At 62.9% G+C, this 23,363-nt stretch overlaps 1 protein-coding gene across 2 annotated transcripts; it reads left to right on the forward strand.

The window, feature by feature from the left end:
- Nucleotides 1-4,292: 4,292 nt before the first annotated feature.
- On the forward strand, nt 4,293-23,363 carry MED24 (mediator complex subunit 24). 2 transcript variants are annotated; one of them, XM_064473081.1, is made up of 26 exons: nt 4,293-4,382; nt 4,589-4,762; nt 7,136-7,218; nt 7,741-7,779; nt 9,317-9,390; nt 10,557-10,780; nt 11,363-11,474; nt 11,971-12,121; nt 12,365-12,478; nt 13,189-13,236; nt 13,466-13,548; nt 13,919-14,005; nt 14,336-14,447; nt 15,043-15,185; nt 16,007-16,044; nt 16,723-16,805; nt 18,046-18,224; nt 18,350-18,449; nt 18,810-18,985; nt 19,080-19,344; nt 19,553-19,734; nt 20,039-20,132; nt 20,500-20,599; nt 22,441-22,518; nt 22,690-22,838; nt 22,989-23,363. In XM_064473081.1, the coding sequence occupies exons 2-26, from the start codon at nt 4,633-4,635 to the stop codon at nt 23,103-23,105; spliced, it is 2,961 nt and encodes a 986-aa protein (XP_064329151.1). In that variant the 5' UTR covers nt 4,293-4,382; nt 4,589-4,632; the 3' UTR covers nt 23,106-23,363. The 2 variants fall into 2 exon arrangements, with proteins under 2 accessions (XP_064329151.1, XP_064329150.1); XM_064473080.1 differs by having other exon boundaries at nt 4,299-4,382; nt 4,624-4,762.

Raw genomic sequence — 23,363 nt, forward strand, 5'->3', positions numbered from 1 at the left:
GGTCGGTACGCAGAGGGGGCCGGGACGGTGCCCACAGAGGCCCACGGACGATGCCCGTGGGAGGGCGGCGATGGTGCCCATAGGGGACAGCACCCGCAGGGATGCCGTGACAGTGACAACGGGGTGTCCACGGGGGTTGGGGACAGCACCCCGGGGGAGCTGGGGAAGGGGCCCACAGGGCCCCGGGAGTGGTGCCCGTGGCGTGGTGGGCACGGTGCCCACGGGGATGCTGTGACAGTGACAATGGGAACGGGGGACACTGCCCACGGGGCTTGGGGACGGGGCCTAAGTGGACCTGGGGCCGGTACCCACGGGGGCCCGGGGCCGGGATGGAGCCCATGGGGAGCTGGGGACACCACCCAAAGGGATGCAGTGGCGGTGCCAAGGGTGGCAGTGCCCACGGGGCTTGGGGACAGCACCCACGGGGAGCCGGGGACGGTGCCCACGGGGCGGGGGTCGGCTCCGCCCTCCGGGGTGCCCAGCCCGGCCCCGGTGCGGCGGCACCCACGCGGCACAGGGGGCACCCACCCGGCCCCACGGGGGACCCACACCCCCGGGGGGTGGGAAGCCGGGGGGCTGGGGGCTAGGGGGCAGAGTCCCGCTGTGGGGCTGGGGCAGGGTCCTGCCGTGGGGCCGAGGGTGGCGGCGTGCACTGGGGGCGCGGGGGATCTCTTCCCCCCCCCCGCACCCCAACTCGCCCGTCCCACCCCACCTCCTTCCCAGCAGCCCCTGCGCCCAGTTCCCCCCCTCCCCGACTACAAATCCCATCATGCCTGGATTTAAAGGGCCCCTGCCGGGTCCCCCCGCTCACCCACCCAGGGCACCGCAGATCGGCGCTGGGACCCCGGGGGGCTCGGCCTGACCGCCTCCCCCCAGCCCCGTGACCCAATCCTCCCTGGGCTGCACAGGCGGTGCGAGGCCCCCAGGGGACAAGGGGGACGGGGGTCCCCAGGGGAGGGTGGTACCCAGGGGATGGGGGTAACCGGGGCATGGCAGCACCCGGGAGAGGAGGGCACTCAGGGGACACATAGTGTCCAGGAGATGGGGACCCCAAGGGGACAGTGGTACCCAGGGGTTGGGGTACCCAGCAGACGGTGGTACTCAGGGGATGGGGGTACCAATGATGTGGTGGTATGCAGGGGATGGGGGTACCCGAGGGATGGGGGTACCAATGGTGTGGTGGTACCCAGGGGATGGGGTCCCCGTGGCATAGTGGTGCTCAGAGCGGACCCCACCCTCCACCCCTGGGCTGAGGGCAGAGCGACAGCCTGGGCTGGGTGGGTGTCCCACGTCCGTGGCCCCGTGGCCCCCCTGGACCCCCCGGTCCCTGTGGCCGTTCTAGTCCCCGCGTCACCCCGGACCCCCTCATCCCTGTGACTGGCGGCAGCGGGGAGCCAGCGTGGCAGGGTCAGGGTGGCGGCACCCCCAGCCCAGCCCCCGCCTGTACCGTACACTTTATCCTCAGCAAACACGGCGCGCCTGCGGCCGCCCACCCCCCCCCCCACCCCCCCGCAACATCGTCTGCCCGCGATAAGGCCGTGGCCAGGGCTGAGCTCGCCCGCCCCCGGCCCGCTGGCCTCAGCCACCTCAGCACGACACCGTGTCCCCAGATCCCCCCAACCGCGACCACCCAGCGCCCTCCGTCCCAATGGGGAAACTGAGGCAGGGCTGGGGGTCCGCCTGCAAACCCTGCCAGGGCGTGGACGGGCACCTCTGCCACCCGTCGCCAGCCCCCCGTCCCCCGCGATGAGCCTGGGAGTTGCCCCCCAGGTGCACCCCCAGGCCGCTCTGTCCCCCCCCGGGGCAGGGTGGGGACCCCAGCACCCTGCTGCAGACCCTGAGCCGGGGGGGGGACAAGGGACATGGAGGGGCTGCGTCGCTCTCGGGGCACGATGCAGTCGGCCGGAACAAGCTCATTAAAATTCATCCCGCTGCTCTGCGGCGCGGAGCCGCTATATATAGCCTGAGCCCGGCGGCACGGCCGAGCTGGGCCCCCCCGGGCCCCCCGGGAAGGGGGTGATGCTGGGTGCAACTCGGGCGCCTGCATCGCCATCACTGGGGGCTCCTGTGGGGCAGCACCCACCACCAGCTGGGGTCTGGGTGTCCCCGTGGGGGTGTTCCCCCCCCCCTCCCGCCTTCCCGCTGGGAGCCCCTCCTGGGAATCAAATCCTTCCCACCCCATCAAACACCGGTGCAGGCGGGTGGGAACCGGCCATGTTGCCCTCCCCCCCTCCCCCCCTCCGGTAGGAACCGGCACCAGGGGGCCCGGCTGCCCCGGTTACCCTGTGGGAAGGGGTGGCCCCCCCACACTCGCCCCCCGCCTGCCCCCGGTGCTGGGAAGGGCCCCGGCCCCTTCCGGGCCCCCCCTGGCCGTGGGGCTGGAGGCAGCTGGGCCGGGGCGCCCTGCCAAGGCCGGGGTGCTGGGCCGAGGCCTCGACGCCTTCCCGCCACGCCAGCCGCCCCCGCACTGGGCCGGGGGGCTGGGACCCCCTTAGCGCATCCCACGCCCCCTCCCTCCCGCCCCGTCAGGCCCAGGGCCTGTTTTGGGGGTGCTTTGCCATGCCCGGGTGGGTGTTGTCCAGGGGGGCTCCTCCCGTCCCCCCCAGCCAGGGATGGGGACGGGCCCCCGTGGTCTCTGGTTCCCCCCTCGCCGCCAGCTGTGGGGAGCGGGACCCCCCGGCACAGGAAATCCCTCCTCATGCATAGGGGCCGGGCCCCCCCCGGCTGCCGGGGCCCCTCGCCGGCTGCCGCTCGCCCGCCTAATCCCGGCCCCGGCACGGGGGGATTTGCAGCACCCCATGAATGATTCACTGGGGAATTAAGGGGCTTCAGAGCCCCCCCCCCTCAAAGCAGAGCCAGGAGGGCTGGGGGGCAGTGGGCGCTCAGGACCTCCACCCCACAGTGGCACCTCCAGGCACCCCGGGGAGGGGCTCACCCCAACCTGAGCCACACAGGTCTCCTGTGCCTGTGGGTGGGGGGTGCTGGGTGGGCTGCCCCCCCCCGGCTCGCTCCCCATCCTCCTGTTGCCGTGGCAACCATTGAGGATATTTTTAGCTGCTGGTACCGCACCGGGAGGGGGGATGGGGTGGGGGCCCAGCCCAGCCCCGCGGCTGCCTGCGTGGGTGCATGCACACGCGTGTCTGCAGCACACCCGTGCACATCTGCATGCGTGTATCTGCCCATGCACAGGTGTCTGCACATCTGCCCGTGGGCATCCGTGTCTGTGCGCATGCCCACGCCCCCCACCCCCTCCGAGCACACAGGCGCCTGTACACACATGTGTGCTCACACGTGTGCAGGCACACATGCGTGCACCTGTGCGCCTACACACATGCACACACCCCGGCACACGTATGCGCGCTCCCATCTGCATGCATACCCATTCCCCCGTGCACACCCATCTTTGCACACTCATTTTTGCACGCTTCCATGCTTGCACACACATGTGCGTGTACGCACACCTGTGCTTACACGTGTGCATGCACATGCACACTTTTGCATCTGTGCACACACTCAGACATGTGCATGCATGCTCTGATCTGCATATGTGCATGTTTCTGTGTGTGCACACATTTGCACAGCCTCACACATGCCCCTCCATGCTCAGACCCCTGTGTTGGCACCCCCGTGCCTTTGCACACAGCATGTTTGCACCCCTGTGCTTTTGCACAGACGTGCTTGCACACCCACACATTTGCACACCCATGCATCTGCACCCCCACGCCTTTGCATACACTGTGCTTGTACTCCCATGCGTTTGTACACCCCCACGCGTTTGCATGCACACTACTTGTACGCCCACGTGTTTGCACACCCATGCACTGGCACACCACACCTTTGCATACACCATGTTTGCACGCTCGTGCCTTCGCACCCCCATGCCTTTGCATGCACCATGCTTGCACACCCACACGTTTGCACAGCCGTGCATTTGCAACCCCGTGCCTTTGCATGCACCATGCTTGCACACCCATCTTTGCACACACCCTGCTTGCACACCCATGCGTTTGCACACCCATTCATTTGCACCCCATGCCTTTGCATGCGCTATGCTTGCCCCCTACGTCTTTGCACCCCCATGCCTTTGCGCACACCATGTTTGCACACTCACGCGTTTGCACACCAATGGCTTTGCATGCACCGTGCCTGAAGATCTATGCATTTGCACCCCCATCCATTTGCACCCCCACGCCTTTGCACCCCCGTGCCTTTGCACGCCCCCCGCTCGCACGCCGCCCAGCTCCGAACTACGCCTCCCGGCATCCCCCGCGCCCCGCCGCGCCCCGCCGTCCAATCAGCGCGCCTTTTGCTCGCAGGTCCCACCATGGCGGTGCCCAGGCGCTGAGAGGGTCCTTCGCCGGTCGCCGCGGTGCGGGACGAAGGTGAGGGGTGGCGGAGGGGGTTGGGGGCTCCGGCGATGGCACCCGCACCGGAGACCCCCCTCTCCGCTCTGGGAGGGGCCCAGCCCCCAGCCTTGGCCTCCCCTTGCCCGCAGGAGCCGCTGGGCCCCGCAGCCCCCCATAACCTCCGGCCCCCTGTGCCTGTCCTCGGGGGTGTCAGCAATCCTTCCCCCCCTTCCCCAAAACAGCCCCTCGACCTTACCCCGACACCCTCCCTCTGCAGAGCGCGGCCATGAAGGTGGTGAACCTGAAGCAGGCCATTCTGCAGGCCTGGAAGGAGCGATGGAGCGACTACCAGTGGGCCATAAATATGAAGCGGTTTTTCCCCCGTGGAGCCACCTGGGACATCCTCAACCTGGCAGGTCCGGGCCCGTGGGGCTGGGGGGAGCCGTGGGGCCGGAGGCGGCTGGGGGGCACAGCAGGGGCGTGGGAGCGGGGCGGATGGGGTGTTCTGCATGCTCCGGTGGTCCTGTTGCCTAGCTCAGAGATGGACCCAGTGGTTAAGCTGGCCTAAAGCTCAGCCTACGGTGGGGAGCACCGACGCAGGGCTGGGATCGCCGCTGGCTGCAGCGACATGTGCCGAAACGCTGCCGGCGCAGAGCTCCGGGATCGCGCCCCTCACCACCCGGCTGCGCACAGCACCCCGCCAGCTGCCTCAGTTTCCCCTACCGAGAGGGGGTAACGATCCCAGCTGCCTCATCAGTGTGTCTAGCCAAGGGGGCAAAACGCGCTGCAAAGGAGCCAGGTGCTGCTCCGAAGGCTGCTTCCTACCCCTGCTTATTAGGGTTTCTTTTCCCGTCCCTATTCAAGGGCGTTTGACACAAATCCTACCAAACGCTGGTACCTGCTGCGCTCCACGGTTTAAAGATTTGCCAAGCTTTTATGCCAATTATAGAGACTTGTTGCTAGGTTTTTTTTTTGTTTGTTTGTTTTTTTTCCTGTGCAGCAAGCATGTGTTTGCAAGCCCTGGATAAATAAACAGAGCGCTGCTCGAGGATTGCTGCACCGGGGGGTTGAAAGGGAAATAGCCCTGGCGCAGGCAGCAGTGCTCCTTGCCCCACCAAAGCGGGGGACCTTTCCCTGGCAGATTTTTTTTAACTCTCTCCATCCTATTTCCTGGCAGTGTCTGGCCTGTGATGGTGGGTTTTGCCTCTCAGAGCTGAGCTCCTCAGGCTGGGTTTGTCCCCCTCTTGCTGTGGCCCGTGGTGGGGTCAGCACATGGACATGCCCAACCCCACAGCGAGGTCGGCTGGAGGAGCCGAGCTGGAGCTGTGGGGCCTGGCTGTGGCCGTGGGGCAGCCCTGGGGAGATGGATTTGCTTGGGGGGGCTGGCACAGCCAACGGGGCAGGGGCTGCAAGCGCAGTGCTGGGGGCTCAAGGGCTGGCCCTTCTGCTGGCCAGCTGGTCCCCAGGGGTCCCTGGTGCCGGTCCTGTTCCACTTGCTGAGGCAGTGAGGCCCATGGGGCGCTTGGCGCGGGCCCACCTGCATATCCCCAAAAGCAAGGCCAGAGATAATCAGACCCTATGATTTCTGTAGGAACAGATATTTCCTGGCCAACTCTTTGTCCCTCTGCTGGGAAAAGGCTTGTTAGCCCAGGCAGCCCCTCTGCGAGGAGCAGGAGGGTGCCTGGTCCCTTTTTCCCCCACTGCAAAAGGCAGGATGCTGACACCGACGCCATCCTGGGCAGCGCGAGTGTTGTGGGTGTGCAGGGAGGCTCTTCCAAGGCCCTGACGGCTGTAACAACCGCTGCCTCGGGAGCGCTTGCCGCCTGCCTTGCCGCAGCCCTAGAGCTGTCCTTTTCCCAAGCTCTTGCCTTTCAGATTTAAACTACAAAGGAGGAGAAGCTGGCACGAGCTGCCAGGATCACGGCGGTGCCCAGCAAATCTATGCTGACACGTCTGCAGTGGGTAACAGCATGTGGCTGGCTCGTGCTGACACTCCCTGATTAGATGGGGAGGGGAAGGCTGCCATTAGCCTTCTGTCCTCGAGCCGAGATGCTTTTGGCCGAGGTCTCAGCCTTTGAGCAAGACCCAGGGAGCCTCCTGCGCCCGCGGTCGGGATCTGGCAACGGCTGCTGCTCCTCCTTGTCTTTGGGGCGATGACTTCCCAAACGGCTGCTGCCCCCTTTTGCATCTGGGTGCTTTGACCTACTTACAGCCTGTGCCGCAGCCCGGGGCCTGCTTTTGGGAGGTGGTTTCTGCGCTCTGCCATAGTTCAAATGGTCAATTAAAGGCTTGACTGAGCAGATAGGACGGGCAGAGCCCCTCCAGTGTCCACGGGCTGGTGCTGGCAGGCAGCCGGCGGCAGGAAGGGACAGACGTGTGGGGCTGGTCCCAGGTGAGAGGGGGTTTCTGCCCAGAGTTCAGCCCCAGGTGCTGGAGCAAAAGTCACTCGGCAGAGGATGCAGGAGCCTCCTGGGCAGGACGTGGGAGGGAGGGGAACGTGTTTGGAGAGCAGCAGGCGCTGTTTTGGGGCCAGGGTGCCCATGGAGAGCTGAGTTAGCAGGAGGCTGCTTGTACTGCCTGAATTATTTACAGGCTTTTGCCACCGGGGATTAGAAAGTTGTGGGATTCAGGTAATTTCAGGGAAGAGCAGTGCAGAGTTGCTGTGGTTAGCACAATTTGTCTTTGCCACCTTTCCTGTGGGACGAGGGCAGAGCGTGCGTGTGTCTGTGTGCCCCTGTACCACGTACATGCTGACATGGGACCTCCCGGCCCCTCTCCTTTGCTTGCAGAGGCGCTTCTCGAGCAGGCTATGATCGGGCCGTCACCGAACCCACTCATCTTGTCCTACCTGAAATATGCGATCAGCTCCCAGGTAATGACGCTCCCCGCGCTGCCTCCCTGCCTCGTGCTGCAGATGCTGCTGGGTGTCACCTCACAGCCCCAGTTAGGTGGGCAAAGAAAATGGGGTGCGGAGTTGGTGGTGGGCAGACACCCTGATCTCCCGTCTCTGTCTCCCCTGGGCTTGGGTGGGCGGTGGAGGGCTTGGTGTGGGCCCAAGGCAGGGAGGTTTCTATAAAGAGCCTCTGCCCATCGCCCAGCTGCATGCGGGTGGAAATCCTTGCTCTCAGAGAGCCTTGGCGCTTGCTGTAAGCCCCGCGCTTTCTTAGCGCGGCATTTAATATTGCCTAAAGTTTGTGCAAAACAAAACAGCGATCACCTAAAAATGTCTGTTTGGGTTTGTGCCGGGTCAGCGCCCCAGCCCCGTCTGTGGTGACAGGCAGCGGGGCCGTGCCCTGACCTTGCCGTTCCTCAGCAACAAGCACCGCGCTGGCAAACGTCACCCTCTAACACGCTGCTGCACTGGGTTTGTTTTGGTTTTGTGTTTTGTTCGTAGATGGTGTCTTATTCCACGGTCCTGACGGCCATCAGCAAGGTACGGCTCTGATAGGTGCTGCCTGAAGTTTTTCTCTTTCCCTGTGACCCACGTATCTATTTCCCTCCCCACAGCTCTCACTAAATATAGGTCAAGTGGAAAACGACATCCTCTGCTGAGTCAGCAGCAGTCAGACAGTGCAGATTAGCACCCAAGTCCTTCCATGTCCCGCTGGGGATGGGCTGCTGCTGCGCCTGGCGGGTCCCGCTCTGGTTTCAGAGGCGGCTGCGGGTGTGAAAGCCTCGTCCCCCCGTCGTGTGGGGCCTGGCAGGCTCCTGCCCCGCAGCGTCCTGCGTGTAAACCACGCCTTGGCTGCCGGAAACCACATCCCTCTGTGGCCGGCGGCGCTGGCAGTGCTGTGGGGATCCGGAGCTGGCGATGGAAAAGCAGCGCCGCTCACCAGGGAGGGCTGCCAGCAACCGAGAGCCGCACGGCTGCGGCCGCTCGCCCTGCTCGGCCAGCCGGCTTCCCATGGGTGCTCAGCGTCCCTGTGCTACTTTGATGGGAGCAAGCGCACTGCAGCCGCCTGCCGAGCTGACTCCGCTCAGCGTTTGGGGCTGCTCTATGGGGAGCAATAGCCCCTTGCAGGCTGCGTCAGGCCCCCACCCTCCCCAGGCACTGGCCTTGTCAGGGTGACCTCTGATCTGAAGGAAAAAATAATTTAAGGGAGAGTAATCTCTTTCCTCCCATCTTGTGGTTAGTGGGGGACTGGAGGAGAAAGGCACCGGTAGCCACGTGGTGCTGGCATTATTTTGGGGTGCCGCAAGCTGAGCTCGGAGCTGTGCTGTAAATGTGCCGCAAAGCCCCGGTGAGGGTGGGAACCCCTCCGGTGCGGCTTAGCACCGATCCGGGGTGGTGGGCGCGTTCCCAGGGGAAGGTCGAGCCAGTGTACGGCCGTCTGACACTGAGCACAGCGGCGGGTCTGCTCCAAACAGCGCAGGCACGTCACCGTTCCCCTGGTCGCACGTTGCTGCTCGTTCTGGCAGGGCAGGCAGAAAGCTGACCTTGACAGCTGAATCTTCCTCCTTCAGATCAGCATGGGCTGAGAGCAGACCTGCGGGCTAGCTCCGGCCCGGCGGGGCGGCCCCATCTGCTCCTCGAGGAGGCGGGGAACCGCACTTCTGCTGCCCATCGCCCTCCCGGCCCCGCGGCCAGCCAGGCTGTTGGCGTGCGCTGCCAGCCCCGCCGAGCCGAGGGTGGGCAACGCGGGCTGGCGCCGAGCCACCGCCACGTCAAGGCAGCCGGCGGGGAGCGGAGCTCAGGCCCCCGCCGCTGTCTCGGGGAGGCTGCCGAGAAAACCCAGCCTCATCCCCGCTGCTGTGGCCCGGTTGCCTCCTACAACCCCAGGAGGGCATGACCTGGCTGTTGGACAGCTCTGACCTAGTTCTCATTCGAGTGGCTGCTGGGCAGCTGCCAGGGCAAGCGTCCTGTGGCCGGCAGCGCCTGGCCCAGCCTGTGGAGGAAGGGGTTGCATTTGTTTTTGGAGCTGCTGGAGCCCGGCAGCTGCCATCTGAAATCCTTCCTTGTTCTGCTCTAGTTTGATGACTTCTCCCGGGACCTGTGTGTCCAGTCACTGCTGGAGATCATGGACATGTTCTGCGACCGCCTCAGGTACGGTGTGGCCCTTCCAGCCCTGCTTCCTCATCCCCAGCTGTGCTGCAGGTGGTGCCAGGAGCTGGTGGGGCCCGACTGAGCCCGGGATACTCACCCTGGCAGAGGGAGGCAGGTTTCCCCTCCAGCTTTGCGTCCATACCCAAGTTGCTGTCCCCCTCCGGCTGCCTCAGGCTGGGTTGCCACGCGAGTGCCAGCACGGGGAGAGCAGAGGGAGCCCAAAAAACCCACCAGCTTTGTGGGAGGCTGCTAGAAACCCACCTATTCTGGGATAAACATGTCTGCTGTGATATTCCTGCCTGGCTCAGGTAGATAGGGGTGAGTGTAAGCCCTGTGGCCAAGGGTGTCTGGCCCCTCAGAGTGCTTAATTTCTCTTGTGTGGCTTCTGCAGCTTCCCAGGGCCCCGGCTACATGTCCTGTTCGGCCAGTGCTCTCGGTCCTGCCTGCGCTCCCCCAGGCGCTCCAGGCAGCTGCCTTGTTTTGCTTCGTGCTCTTCCGCTGGTGTTGCAGGACCCAGGGGAGCCCAGACCATTCAGGCCACAAAAACTTTTTTAGAAAGCTCAGAAATCTTCCTGTTAACCCCTGACAGCCTCTTCTGGGAGGCTGGATCAGAGAGCGTGTGGCGGGGGGCAGCAGGAGGAGGAGGAGGAGGAAGGCTGAAGGTAGCAGCTCTTCAATTACATGAAATGAAGCAGCAGCAATGAATATGCATCAGTCACAGATGTTGACAAGGAGCTGTTGCTGGCCAACTGCAGAGCCGGCCACTTAATCCAGTCCCTGCCTAATCTGATCCTCCGCTTAATTTGATCAAAACTTCTGGCCCCAATGATTTGTGCATCAGGAGGGGAAAGCGTTCACCTCTCACAGCACATTGATCAATGCTGAGCCTCTCTTAGCAAGATAATTTGATTAGAGGCTTGGAAAGTTTCCCTGTAGTAGAGTGGCCAGAGAGGAGGCTGCACTGGGGAGGCTTTATTTCCCCTGGCACAGTGGGGATGCTTGTGGGCTGAGCAAGCTGGGATCTGTGGCAGAGGAGCCAGCGGGCAGGCTGGGCACACGGGATGTGGGTCTGGATCCCCAGGCTGCCCTGTGTCTGTGCCTTGGTTTCCCCGGGGGCAATAGCCCAGCCCACGGTGAGTACAGTCCCGTTTCTCTCCCCTTCGCAGCTGCCACGGCAAAGCAGAGGAGTGCATTGGCCTCTGCCGAGCGCTGATGAGTGCCCTCAACTGGCTCCTGCGCTGTGCGGCTTTCTATGCCGAGAAGGTGAAGGAGACGCTGGAGCAGGTGGCAGCTGAGAGCCAGTTGAAGATGTGCCTGGAGCGGCTGCAGAAGATGCTCAGCAGCACCAAGAACCGTGCCCTGATCCACATTGCGAAGCTGGAGGAGGCGTGTATGTCGCTGCCCCTGCCCTGCCCCACGGCATGCTCTGCCCATGGCTGCTGCCAGGGCTTCCTCCTAGTCGCTGCTGGCCCTGGGGAGATGTCGTTGCCACCTCTCCCTTCCCCCTGCCCGGCTCCTGCCGCATTGTCCCTGCGGCTTCCAAGCCCATCCATCTTCCAGCCCTGTTGCTGTAACCGTCTCCTCCCTGGCTCTGTGCCACCCTCTGCCCCCTCCCCTCCGGGCTGCCCTTGGAAGAGGAGCAGAATTAATGTGAAGGTTGCGTGAGCTGTTCCTGGGCGCGCAGCAGGTCCTGTGCTCCACCAGCGTGCCTGGCACAGCCCTGCACCTTCGGTTGGTGCCTGCATCTGGCCAGGAGGCTGTGCCAGGCCGAGCCTGAAGCAGGAGCTGCTGGGTGGCACGCAGACCCTTGGCTTGGGTTTGCAAAGGTGTGCTGGATTCTGCTCACTGTGGGGCCCGGCGGGGAGCCCCAGCCTCAGGAGGCCCTCTGTGCTGCCGTGGGTCTTGCAGCCAGCCTGCCTGGCTTCTCGGTGTGTCACTGTCCCCCCACTGAATGCCTGCCCTCCCTCCCCAGCCTCCTGGAGTGCCGTGGAGCAGTCCCTCGTCAAGCTGGGGGAGAACCTGAACAGCCTCAGCAACTCCCCGCTGCGAAGCCACGCTGACGACTGCATCTCCCTCATCAAGAGGTAGTTTTGTGCTGCTGTCTCTGCGGGCTCGCAGGGTAAAATGGGTCTGAGCCCTCCTCCATGCTGGCTCCCTGCTTTCCTGTCCCTTCCTGGCTTGGACCCCTGTGCTGGCAGTGGGCTGGGGCTGGTGAGAGGCCCTGGGGTGGGAGAGGGGACAGGACTAGTGCTGACTTGCTGCAAAGGAGTCCTACCCAGGGGTTGCTCCTCAGGTGCCCCTGGGGCCTCTCGCCATCCATCAGCTGCTCTGGCCACACCAGAGCTGCTGTCCCTGCTCCGGATCCCCTGGAGCTGCTCCCAGGGCCTGGACTGTGGCGCAGGGGCTCGGCTGTGCCCAAGGGCTCCTCTGCAGGGCATGGGAGTTACAAGCTGTCCTGCCCCGGAGAGACGCAGGATAGCAAAGATCTGGGACTTGGCTGGGAAGGGAGGATGGGGCGGGAGGAGCAAGGATCTGTTCCTGCAAGGCTCCAGTGACCATGTGCTGTCGTTTCCCACCCAGCATCCCCACCATGCTCTCAGTCCACTCTGAGCAGCTGAACAAGGTTGGCTTCCCCACTGTGCATGCCGTGGTGCTGCTGGAGGGGACCATGAACCTCACGGGAGAGACCCAGCCGCTGGTGGAGCAGCTGATGATGGTGAAGAGGATGCAGGTACAGAAGTGGCATCTTGTTCTCCTGCTCAGGGTGGGCTGGGGGCTGTGGGACCAGGGCCTCGCCGCAGCTCTGTGCTGTGCACCTCCCTGTGTTGATCCTGGTCCAAGGGCATGGGCGCAGCTGCAGGGAGCAGCGTGAGCCCATCAACACCTTCGCAGGGGGTTCAGGGTTTGGCTGTGGTTGGGGGAGTCACTTTATTGCCTTTCCAGCACTGGAGGGTTTTGTCTGTGTGCCCTGCAGCATATCCCCTCCCCGCTCTTTGTGCTGGAGATCTGGAAGGCCTGTTTTGTGGGCCTCATCGAGTCCCCAGAGGGCACGGAGGAGCTGAAGTGGACGGCCTTCACTTTCCTGAAGGTAGGGCCCAGCCCCGCCGCAAGTGCAATGCTCCGAGCCCAGGCCTGCTGCTGCCTTTTCCCCGCACGCCTGACCCCTGCTGAGCGCCGAACCCTGGCAGGGCAATTAGTTCTCCGGTCCCCCCATGTGCCCCTTGGGGTCCCCCCTTGGCCCAGCTGAGCCCGTGGCAGCCTTCCTGCAACCCACTGAGCATCAGCTTTGCTGTCCAGTGCTTCTTTTTAGCTCAGCCCCACTTTGTTTTGCAGAGTGGCTTTTCTGGGATGTTGTGGGGGAAACTGTGGCCTTTGAAGGATGTCACAGCAGCCTTGGGGCTGAAGCTCCCGCGGCTCAGCAGTGGGCAGCCCCGGAGCAGTCTGCTTCATTGCCCTTCTTTGTACTGGACAAAAGGGATCTGCGTGTAATTTTAGGCCTGACACATGCTCTGGCCTGTGCTGGGCTCGTCTGCAGCCTCAGTCCTCTGCCCAGCTGTTGAGAGGTGGCCATGCTCTGCGCCTCCCCGTGACAGTGGCAGGACCCTGCAGAGGGGAGGTGGGGGGATAAAGTCCCCTGGGTGCATGGGCTGCTCCAGAAATGCTCCTTTCCCTGGGCTGGGAGAGCAGCTGCTTGCAGGCGTGTTTCACGTGGGCTCCTGTTGCCTGTGTCGCTGGGAGGTCCTGGGTGCAGAATGGGGTCTGTCTCTGTCAGTCTCATCCGTGCCTCGTGTCTTTCAGATCCCCCAGGTCCTGGTTAAACTCAAGAAGTATCCCCAAGGGGAGAAGGTGAGTCTCGAGGGCCTTTGATTGGAGCTGTTCACTTCATTGTGTGCGTGAGCGAGCTGCGTTTGTCACAGTGGTGCTGGTGCCTGACCAAATCTGTGCAGGGGTGGCTGGGGTAGGAAACAGGCTATGTCCCAAAAACCTTCCTCTAACGGACAGGGCGGTGTGGGAGGGGAAGGTGGGCTTGTGTCAGCAGTGCTCCGAGCTGAGTGCTTGGCTTTGTGCATGGCAGGACTTCACCGAGGATGTGAACTGTGCCTTCGAGTTCCTGCTGAAGCTGACCCCTCTGCTCGACAAAGCAGATCAGCGATGCAAGTGAGTGCTCGCCATGTCTGGGGCTGACCTGCAGCACTGTGAGGCTGTGGCCAGTCTGTGCCATCCTCTCTGTGGGGAGCTGTGATACAGGGTGCTGGGGTAGCTCCTGGCAAGACTTTTTTAGTTTCTGATCCAATTCCTTCTTCCTGAGGACCTGGTGCTGCCAAATGAGCAAGGCAGCGAGTGTCTGACAGCTGATTGATGTGTTGACGATGCTGTGTGATATCTGGAGCTGCTTTTGGCCCTGCAGTGCCCTCAGATGGGTGGGAGCAGGGCCAGGAGGGCAACCCATGAGTCCCCCTGTCCTGTGGCACTGCTTGGGGCAGCAGGAATGCTGTCCCTCAGGCTCGTGCTCTCCTCTCTCTTTCAGCTGCGACTGCATGAATCTACTCCTGCAGGAGTGCAGCAAGCAGGGGCTGCTTTCGGAGGCCAACACGACCAATCTGATTGCCAAACGGTACAGCCCCCTCAGAACTGGGTAACCAAGTGGGGTTGGAGCACCTCGTCTTGCTGTTTGTCTTTGGGGGGAAGCATAAAGGACCAGCTGTGATGCCGCTGGCTGTCCTGCAGCTGGGACACTGTGGCCTGGAGGGACGAGGCTTTGCTTTTGGTTGACAGTACAGTCGAAGCCTGTCCTCTCAAGAGTGGCAGCTCGTGGTGGCCCGAGGCGGTGGCCTTCCCTCAGGGGTGCCGATGGTGGAGGTGGGTGGGAGGTGGCTGAGCATGGGGACGAGTGAGGCAGGGCGACAAATTCCTGCTCACTGGCCCTTCTTTGCGCATCCACCAGGACGGCGGACAGAGAACACGCTCCACGCTTGAAATCGGCAGAGAATGCCAACATCCAGCCAAACCCGGGGCTCATCCTGAGGGCCGAGCCGACTGTCACCAACATCCTGAAGGTGAGTCCCCTCCTGCATCCCTGCTGGGCAGGCTGGTCTCAGCCCCAGAGTCTGTTTCCAGTAATGGTCTCACCAGGCAGCCAGGGTGGTTGGGAGGTGCCTGATCTCACCCTGCGCTGGGGTAGAGGAGTGGAGGAATCACTCCCAGCCTTGCTGCTCTGCCGTGGAGACCAGGAGCTCCGCTCCTCCTTCCCAGGAAGCCAGAGGAGTCATCAGGTGGCACGTTGTTGTCAGTGCCAGCAGCCCGAGCCCAGCCAGCTCTGCCCGTCCTGCTCTGAGCCGCTTCCCTGTGTGCATCTCACCTGGTCCCCAGGGACTACCCCCGTCCCTGCACCACCCTGGCTGCCTCGCCGCCGCTGAGCGCGAGAGGATGTCGTGCTGCCCTGGTGTGCTGCGGCTCTCCCCTGCGCCGTGCCCTGCAGTGCCTGGGGCACGGAGGGCTCCATCCCCACCCACCCGAGCGGGTCCCTGCTCACCCCGAGGCCCCATGGGACGGCTCTGGCAGCCAATCAACTCTGCCCCCATGGCTGGAGTTTTACTGCTGTTCTGTAGCACACATTCCCCATGACTTTTCTTTCCTCTTTTTTTTTTGTAGACCATGGATGCAGATCACTCCAAGTCCCCTGAGGGCTTGCTGGGGGTCTTGGGTCACATGCTGTCTGGAAAGAGCCTGGACTTGCTGCTGGCAGCAGCAGCAGCGACGGGCAAGCTGAAATCTTTTGCTCGGAAGTTCATCAAGTGAGTGTGCACCTCGATAACACTGTCCCTGGTGACCAGCGGGGCTGGGGTGAGGGGACAGACCCCGAAGCTCTCCCTCAGACGGCGCTGGGTGTGCCTCTGGCCCAGTGTCTCTGCAGCACTGGATCCAGCAGAGCCCTGGGGAGGGCTGGTATCTCAGGGACACTGCACCTAGCAGCACCCCTTCTCCTTTGCTTCTGTGTGAACAGGACAAAGAATCGAAGTCAGGTTGGTTTAAGGGTATTAAAGTGAAGGCACTGGGTCAGCCTCGGATGCAGGGCGCTCGCTGTGTGCGCCTTCAGTCCCCAGACGCCTGCGTCCTGGTTAGAGCACATGCACCAGCACGCCTGGGGCTGCGTGATGTGTTTCCTTGAGCAGGGAGGCCTGAGGCAGCTCAAACCGCGCCAGCCTGGCTGGGTGCGCGGCCCTGCCGTGCTCGCTGCATCTGGGGGTTCGTGCCCCTGCCATATGGAGAGCACCGTGCTCGGAAATCCCCACGTAGCCGGGCAGAGCCGGCTCTGGCGAGAGGACGCGCTCAAATGCCGGGCTGACTGGGTGTGGGGAAAAGCAGCGTTGCTGGACCTGTTTTGCTGCAGGGGAGCAAGGGGAGGAGGCGGCTCACCTCTGCTGTGTGGAGGGTGTCTGCGGAGCCGGGCCCTGCCCACTCCCCTTCTCCGTGCGGGGCACAGAGCTGGGCGCTAGGATAGGGCGCAGGAAGGGGTCTGCGGGCAGGGGCAGCCCCCCCGCCTGTCTCGGGGATGGGAAGAGGCCTGTTTCACGTGATGATAACGCTTCACTGTGGCTCTCTCTGCCCCCTCTAGGCTGAACGAATTCACGAGGCACTTCAATGGAGAAAGCTGTAAGTGCGTGCGCATCCGTGTGCGGGGTGGTTTGAGCTGCGTTCCCCTCACTGCCACGTGCTGGGACGCCGCAGAGCCCGGCCGGATTAAGCTGGGACTAGCCGTGGCGCCAGAGCGAGCCTAGTTGTGCCGGGCCCGGCTAGGGGCTGCCGGCAGGGAGCCTGGCACAGGGGCACGTGGCTGGGTGCCAGTGGGGATCTGGGCTGCCGGGCACCCCCTGCCCTCACGCGTGGCACATGCATGTACTTCCCAACTGTGGGGAAGAGCTCCTTCTCCCCGGCCCAGCCCGTGGGGCCCCTTGGGGCTGGCCCTGCCCCGGCTCCCTCCCTGGAAGGGGTGATGTGTCAGCACAGAGCCCGAGATAAGGACTCTGACTGCATTTGCATGTGATGAAACTTGCTGAGTGCTCTGACCTTCCATGGCACGGGGGGAGCCCTGGGATGTGCTGGAGCTACTGAACGGGAGGCCAAATCTGCTTTTGAGGGCTCAAGCAGAGGCGGATGGCGTGGAGGGAGGCATGTGGCACATTGCCTGGAGCCCTTTTTCACGCACAGCACTTGGGGGTTAGAAAAGCTGCCTGGAGGAAGCAGGGTCCTGGTCCCCAAGTTCACAGGGCTCCTGCCTGCCTCCTTGTGCTGAGGCTGGAGATCCTCAAGCTTTTGTTTGTCCTCCCTCAGCCAAAGCAGCCTCGGTTCGGGCCCTGCTCTTTGACATCTCGTTCCTCATGCTGTGCCATGTGGCCCAGACCTACGGCTCGGAGGTAAGCATCCTCCGAGGGGATGGGGCTCTGACCTGGCGAGCGCAGCCCGTATGCTGCAGCCTTCCAGCCTCCTCTAGTGGCCAGCCTGCCACCATCCCCACAGCCACCCTGCTGCGTGGGGTAAAGCACCCAGCGCCGTTCATCTGATGCGGGTAGAAATCCATCCCTGCAGGGTCTGTCAGCGCCAGGCGATGGAGCAGGGGGTGGCTGCAGCCTCCCTGAGGGCTTTGGTTGTGTTCCCTTTGCAGTACCGTGGTATCGGTGGGAATGCTGCCTCCGCACCCTCTCCGGGCTGGCTCTGATCTCACCGGCCTTTTCCCAGCATTGCCCCTCTGGTTTGGGACTGGCTGGCTGGGGAGGGGCCCATGCAGCCAGGCTGAGCGTCAGCCCTCCCCCATGAGAGGAGGAACTTGCAGCCCCGCTCAGGAAACAGCACTTCGGTTGCATGAAAATTTTCCAGGTTTCGACATCTGTGTGTGTTGGGAGACAAAAACGATACCGAAACACCGGGAACATGGAGAGGGAGCAAAAGGCGGGTGGGAGGGGGCCTGCCCGGCCGGCCCTGGGGAGCGGGGAGGGGGAGTCCTGGCTGGAGGCAGCTTGGAGCGGACGTGCCCGGGGCTGTCTGATGAAGTCTTATCCCCCGGCCCGGCCCAGAGCGACTTTCCTGACCAGCTGCTGCTGAACAGATGTGCAAAACTTTTTTTGATGAAAATAGCGTCCCTTGGGTGATGGTGGGCTGAAGGGAGGAAGCAGCGTGCGGGATTCCCAGCTCCTGTCTCCCCCCGGGAGCCCTTCCAGCTGGCTGCCAGCTGGGCTGTGCGCCCCGACCCCGGGCTCTGTGCCCCGACCCCATGGAGCCATGGGCCAGCCGGTGCTGGGGACCCTGAGCACGGCTCGGCGGGCAGGGGACGGGTGGCCTTTTCTGAGCAGGACACGGAGACCCCGCTGCCACACCCGCAGCCCCTGGGGCCGATCCTGTCCTGGCAGCTCCCCGAAGGGAGCTGTTGGAGCGCTGCTCTGAGATGGGCTGTGGTCCCCCGGGGCGTCCTCTGGTAGAGGTGGGAAACCGCAGCCCGCAAACCAGTGCCTTACTGGGGGCTGCCCAGTGCCTGCCTCCACGTGCAGGCCACAGGGCGGCGCTGTTCCCCCAGCCATGAGCTCCCCGGGGTGGGGGTCCCCAGCAGGGTCCCTGCGGGATGCAGGCCACATGGCAGACCCTGTGCTGCTTCCCTTCCAGGTGATCCTGTCGGAGTTGAGCCCGCCGGGTGAGGTGCCCTTCTTTGAGACCTGGATGCTGACCTGCATGCCCGAGGAGGGGAAGATCCTCAACCCCGACCACCCCTGCTTCCGCCCTGACTCTACCAAGGTGGAGGCCCTGGTTGCCCTCCTCAACAACTCCTCTGAGATGAAGCTAGTGTAAGAGCTCAGCCTGCACCCCTGCCCTGTCACGCCGGGGCAGACTGGGAGGGGAGGACCCATCTTCCCCAGCCCCATGGCCCCTCTGAATGTGTGCCTGAAGCCCCCCCACTCTTCCCCATCAGGCAGATGAAGTGGCACGAGGCATGCCTGAGCATCTCGGCCGCCATCCTGGAGATCCTCAATGCCTGGGAGAACAGCGTCCTCACCTTTGAGTCGATCCAGGTGGGCCTGGTGGGAGGATGGTGTGGGGCAGAGCGGGGCACTGGCGCTGCGCTGTGTCCTGAGGAGGGGCCAAGGCTTGAGCAGGGCAGGGGTCCCCTCTCTGCCCTGAATGTTCCTGCAGCCACTGTGGAACTCGCTGGCTCTTTCATGTCCTGGGTGGGGAACTGACATGGCTCCAGCCCCTTGATGCTGCCCTGAACCGCCCTGTTGGTGACAGTGGGGCTGGCAGGGGCATGTTCACCCCATGGAGGAGAGAAGGGCTTGGAGCCTGCAGTTGCAGCTCACAGCCCCGGGAGGTGATGCTGAGATAAAGCCTCTCCATCCACACTGTGCTTATCTACCTCCACTCCCCTCTCCTAGAAAATCACAGACAACATCAAGGGGAAGGTGTGCAGCATGGCGGTGTGCGCGGTGGCCTGGCTGGTGGCCCACGTCCGCATGCTGGGCTTGGATGAGCGGGAGAAGTCCCTGCAGATGATCCGGCAGCTGGCCACCCCGCTGTACAGCGAGAACACGCTGCAGTTCTACAACGAGCGGTGAGTTCCAGTGTGCCAGGCCCTGCGCCGTGCCGTCTCCTGCCCTTCTTCCACTTGCTGGGCCCTGCGTGACCCTGTCTTTTCTCTGCTGCAGTGTGGTGATCATGAGCTCCATCCTAGAGCACATGTGTGCGGACGTCCTGCAGCAGACAGCTGCACAGATCAAGTTCCCCTCCACGGGCATGGACACCATCCCCTATTGGAACCTGCTGCCTCCCAAGAAGCCCATCAAGGAGGTGCTGACGAGCGTGTTCACCAAGGTGCTGGAGAAGGGCTGGGTTGACAGCCACTCCATCCACATCTTCGACACCCTGCTGCACATGGGGGGTGTCTACTGGTTCTGCAACAACCTGGTCAAGGTACGGGGTAGAGGAGGGAGGTGGCTGTGACCCCCAGTGCCGTGGCTGGGTGTTGAGCCCGGGACTGCTGGGTCTGGCCCATGCTCCTGCTGCCCAGGAGTCCTGGTTGTGGCTGGCCTGGCTGCTGTCAGAGCCCTGGGCGCTGGAGGCGAGCGGGGCAGGCCCAGCCGTGCCCGTGCTTCCCTCAGCCCTGCCCTGCGCCTCGCAGGAGCTGCTGAAGGAGACGCGGAAGGAGCACACGCTGCGGGCCGTGGAGCTGCTCTATGCCATCTTCTGCCTGGACATGCAGCAGCTGACGCTAACCCTGCTGGGCCACATCCTGCCCAACCTGCTGACCGACTCCTCCAAGTGGCACACCCTCATGGACCCGCCGGGAAAGGCCCTGGCCAAGTAAGACCCCGGACCTGCAGGCACCCTCTCCTTTGGGGCGAGTGGGCCTCTTTGTGGAGACAGGGAGATGCTTTGTGCTGGGACAGGGGTCCCAGCTGCCTGGTTCCCACCCTGGCCCTGGCACAGTGCTGACAGGAGCAGACACGCTGGTGTCCTGAACCCCGTTCCCTGCTGCCTCTCACTGAGGAGGGAGCTGCTATATCCCGTCCCGGCGCACACTCTGAGCTCTGCTGCCTTCCCTTGCTCATGCAATGTCATCCGGGTGGGCTGGCAGCACCTCGCAGTGTCCCTGCTCTGTCCCCAGGCTCTCCGTCTGGTGTGCCCTGAGCTCCTACTCCTCCCACAACAAGGGCCAGGCGTCCGCCAGGCAGAAGAAGAGGCACCGAGAGGATATTGAGGTGTGTCCGGTGTGGAGCAGGGTTTGGTTGGAGGCTCTCTGTGTGCGAGAGCAGGCAGTGTCTGTGGGAGGGGATGGTGGCAGGAGGAGTGGGTAGCTGAGACCGGGCTCCCTACCTGGGTTCTCTGGGTTGTCTGAGGTCCTTTGACTTTAAAAGATGGGGGTTTCCCTTCTCTTTTCTGGGAGCTGTAATGAGACGGTCCATACGTGGTTGGCCCAGGCTGAGATGCTCTGGGTGAGCAGAGATCGTAGTCTTGGGCCATGGGGCTGGTGCAGAGCCCAGGGTGGGTCATCAGCCCCAGGGAGAGGGGGCAGGGTCCCCCCTCAGAGAGGGGCTGGTGGGGCTGAACCCCCTCTGCCCCCGCCAGGATTACATCAGCCTGTTCCCGCTGGACGACACGCAGCCCTCCAAGCTCATGCGCCTGCTGAGCTCCAATGAGGAAGACGCCAACGTCCTCTCCAGCCCCAGTAAGTGCAGGCGGGGAGGGCAGCTCGTGGGGACGGCACCGTCCTGCCTCGCTGCTCGTTTCTGGGTGTGGAATATGTATTGGCACAAAAACACTTCTCTTCCCAAGCTGGCCAGGTGAAGATTTAGAATGCTCAAGTGTGTGTTGCTGAGTTACCCTGGAGCTTTTGCACTTAGAAAAGGTCAAGCTCTTTATCTGTCTGATCAGAACAACTTGGGAAAGGTGATGAGGTTACACCTTCCCTCCGTGACGTTGCCGCCCAACCCCGTGCATCACACACAAGGGGCTCAGGGAGATTTTATTAGAGCCTTGTCACCCCCAGCCAGTCTGCGTGGGACTGAAGAGCTGATGTGCTGCAGCAAGAGCGGCAGGAGGTGACGTTCCTGATGTCTGTGGCTAAATCCTGAAATTCCACTGTTGTTAACAAGGCAGAGAGCGGAGCTGATGAGTCCTACAGTCATGTCTATCCCCGCAGCGCGGTACCGTGGGTTGCAACAGCTCCGGCAGGACGTGCTGGGGGGTGTCCGTGTCCTCCTGCCGCGGCAGGGTGCTGTCACGGCTCCCACATATGTTGTCTGGACTAATGGGCAGTGAGTCAGGATGTTCCTTGGTCATTGTTTCTCCTGATACCCTTATCCTAAGTTACTCTTTACTTATTAGTTTTCAACACATCCATCAACCTGTGGTTTTTGTTGGTTTCATTACTGTTGAAATATGGGGTTTTCCCTTTCTTTTTTTAAGTTTTGAGGCAGTTCCATCTCTTTCCAGTGACATTCAGGACTTTTTTCAGCTATTTGCTACAGTGATGTGGAAATGCTGTTTCCTGCAGCAATGTACCTCATGTGATTCCATGAGAAAAGTGTGGGAGGGCTTTCTTTTCTTGGTGAGCATCCTCAGAGCAGCCCAAGGTGGTTCCTGCTGATTTGGCAGTAGCCGTGTTCTATGGGGTCTGCACAAGAGCCTTCCCAGGAGATTCGTGTCCCGTTGGACCTGAGATGACCCAGTTCCTCTCCCGCAGGAGCACCCAGCGGTGCTTCACAGTTTGGGTCCGATGAATCCCCATGGTCTGTCCCAAGATTTGCTGCTAGTGCATTGGACGTGCCCCAGCTCTGGTAGCTCAATTGTACCCTGAGAGTGAGATCTGAGTGCTGCTGTGCAGCTGTTGAACATCTGGCTCGCTCCACCCAGGCAGTTGCGCTGCAGGCAGCGTGCACAGGCTGTGCAGCGTGCGCGTCGCTTCGCCCTGGCACAGCGCTGCTGTTCTCTCCTGATCGTGACATTGCGTTACTTTGCTCGTGCCCTCGCGGAGCGTCAGGGACGAGTCACTGCTGCAATTAAAACCGAGCGGGGAGTAGCAGAGAGGCACACTCATGGTCTCACTCACGCTTACCCTTTGGAGATGTCATTAAACTTGGTCAGACTCAGAATAGATCTGGCTTGTGCAAGAGCAAAGTGTCACACCCCAAAAGCAGCAGTGGCGGCGTGTGGAGCCCTCCCCGGGCTGCTGTGCTCCGTCATGCCGGGGGCCCGCGTGGGCCCGCGCTGCCTGCCAGGGCTGCCCGCACGGAGGGACGGTGGCCGAGGCGGCCTGCCTGCTGTGCCTCTCTGATGTGCCCAGGCAGCAAAGGCTCTGCTCGTTTGGGTACGGAGAGCGCTGAGGGCCGTGCTCCAAACCTGTCCCTCTCCGTGGGGTAACTCATAGCAAAGCCCCTCCTCGAGCCCAAGGGTGGGGTGAGCTCGGATGGCCGGAGCTGGCCAGGGTGGGCAGGTTGGCACAGCCGAGGGGGCCAAGAGGCCGTTCCAGCCTCCTCCCAGCCTGACGCGTGTTCTCCTCCCCAACAGATCGCTCGATGAGCACCTCGCTCTCTGCCTCCCAGCTTCACACCGTCAGCATGAGGGACCCGCTGAACAGGGTGCTAGGTAATGGTGGGGCCCGATCCCCAGGGGGGTCCCCAGGGGCAAGGCCTGGCCTTGGGGTCGGATCCAACCGTGCCAAGACACCAGTGGGGACCTGTCCCCTGTGCAGGAGGCTTGGGCCACCCCCAGCCTCCCTGAACCAGCCTGGCTTTTGATATTTCCCTCTCTCCACAGCAAACCTCTTCCTGCTCATCTCTTCTATCCTGGGGGCCAAAACGGCCGGCACCCACACCCAGTTTGTCCAGTGGTTCATGGAGGAGTGCGTGGACTGCCTGGAGCAGGGCAGCCGTGGCAGCATCCTCCAGTTCATGCCCTTCACCATGGTGGGTCCTGTGGCCGTGACATCCTTCCTGCTGGTCGCGGGGTGCTCTGGGGCGCCGGTCCCACGGGACAGACAGACACAGTCCCGCTGCCCGGCTCTCGTGTCTCCAGCGCTGTTGTGAGTCATCTGTGTTTCTCCTCTCCCTGGACAGGTTTCGGAGCTGGTGAAAGTGTCCACCATGTCCAGTCCCAAAATTGTCCTGGCCATCACGGATCTCAGCCTGCCGCTGGGCCGCCGTGTCGCTGCCAAGGCCATCGCTGCGCTGTGAGCGGGGCACCTCCCTTCTGCCGTGCAGGAGCGGGCTGCCGGGCAGCTGCTGGGAAATCCGTGAGAACCTCGATGCTGGGCTGCGACTGGGATGCCTGGGACAGCCTCTCTGTCACCGTGGGCCCTGCCTGGGTGCTGCTTCCCTCTGCCTTCGGCCTCCCAGAAGCATCCCCTTGTTGCCTCATGATGGGATTTCAGAGACTTGAGACAAACCCCCTGCTTTTTTTCTATAATTAATTCAGTTCTTTTGTAGAATTGA

The sequence above is a fragment of the Phalacrocorax carbo genome, chromosome 25 (assembly GCF_963921805.1).
Source record: "Phalacrocorax carbo chromosome 25, bPhaCar2.1, whole genome shotgun sequence".
Taxonomy (NCBI): domain Eukaryota; kingdom Metazoa; phylum Chordata; class Aves; order Suliformes; family Phalacrocoracidae; genus Phalacrocorax; species Phalacrocorax carbo.

Excerpts from the sequence above, each read along its gene's own strand:
- MED24 (XM_064473081.1), top strand. The coding sequence starts at position 4,633 with ATGAAGGTGGTGAACCTGAAGCAGGCCATTCTGCAGGCCTGGAAGGAG. Across the intron at positions 12,479-13,188 it reads CGGCCTTCACTTTCCTGAAG|ATCCCCCAGGTCCTGGTTAA; the intron begins GTAGGGCCCAGC and ends CGTGTCTTTCAG. Across the intron at positions 18,225-18,349 it reads TCCTCTGAGATGAAGCTAGT|GCAGATGAAGTGGCACGAGG; the intron begins GTAAGAGCTCAG and ends CTTCCCCATCAG.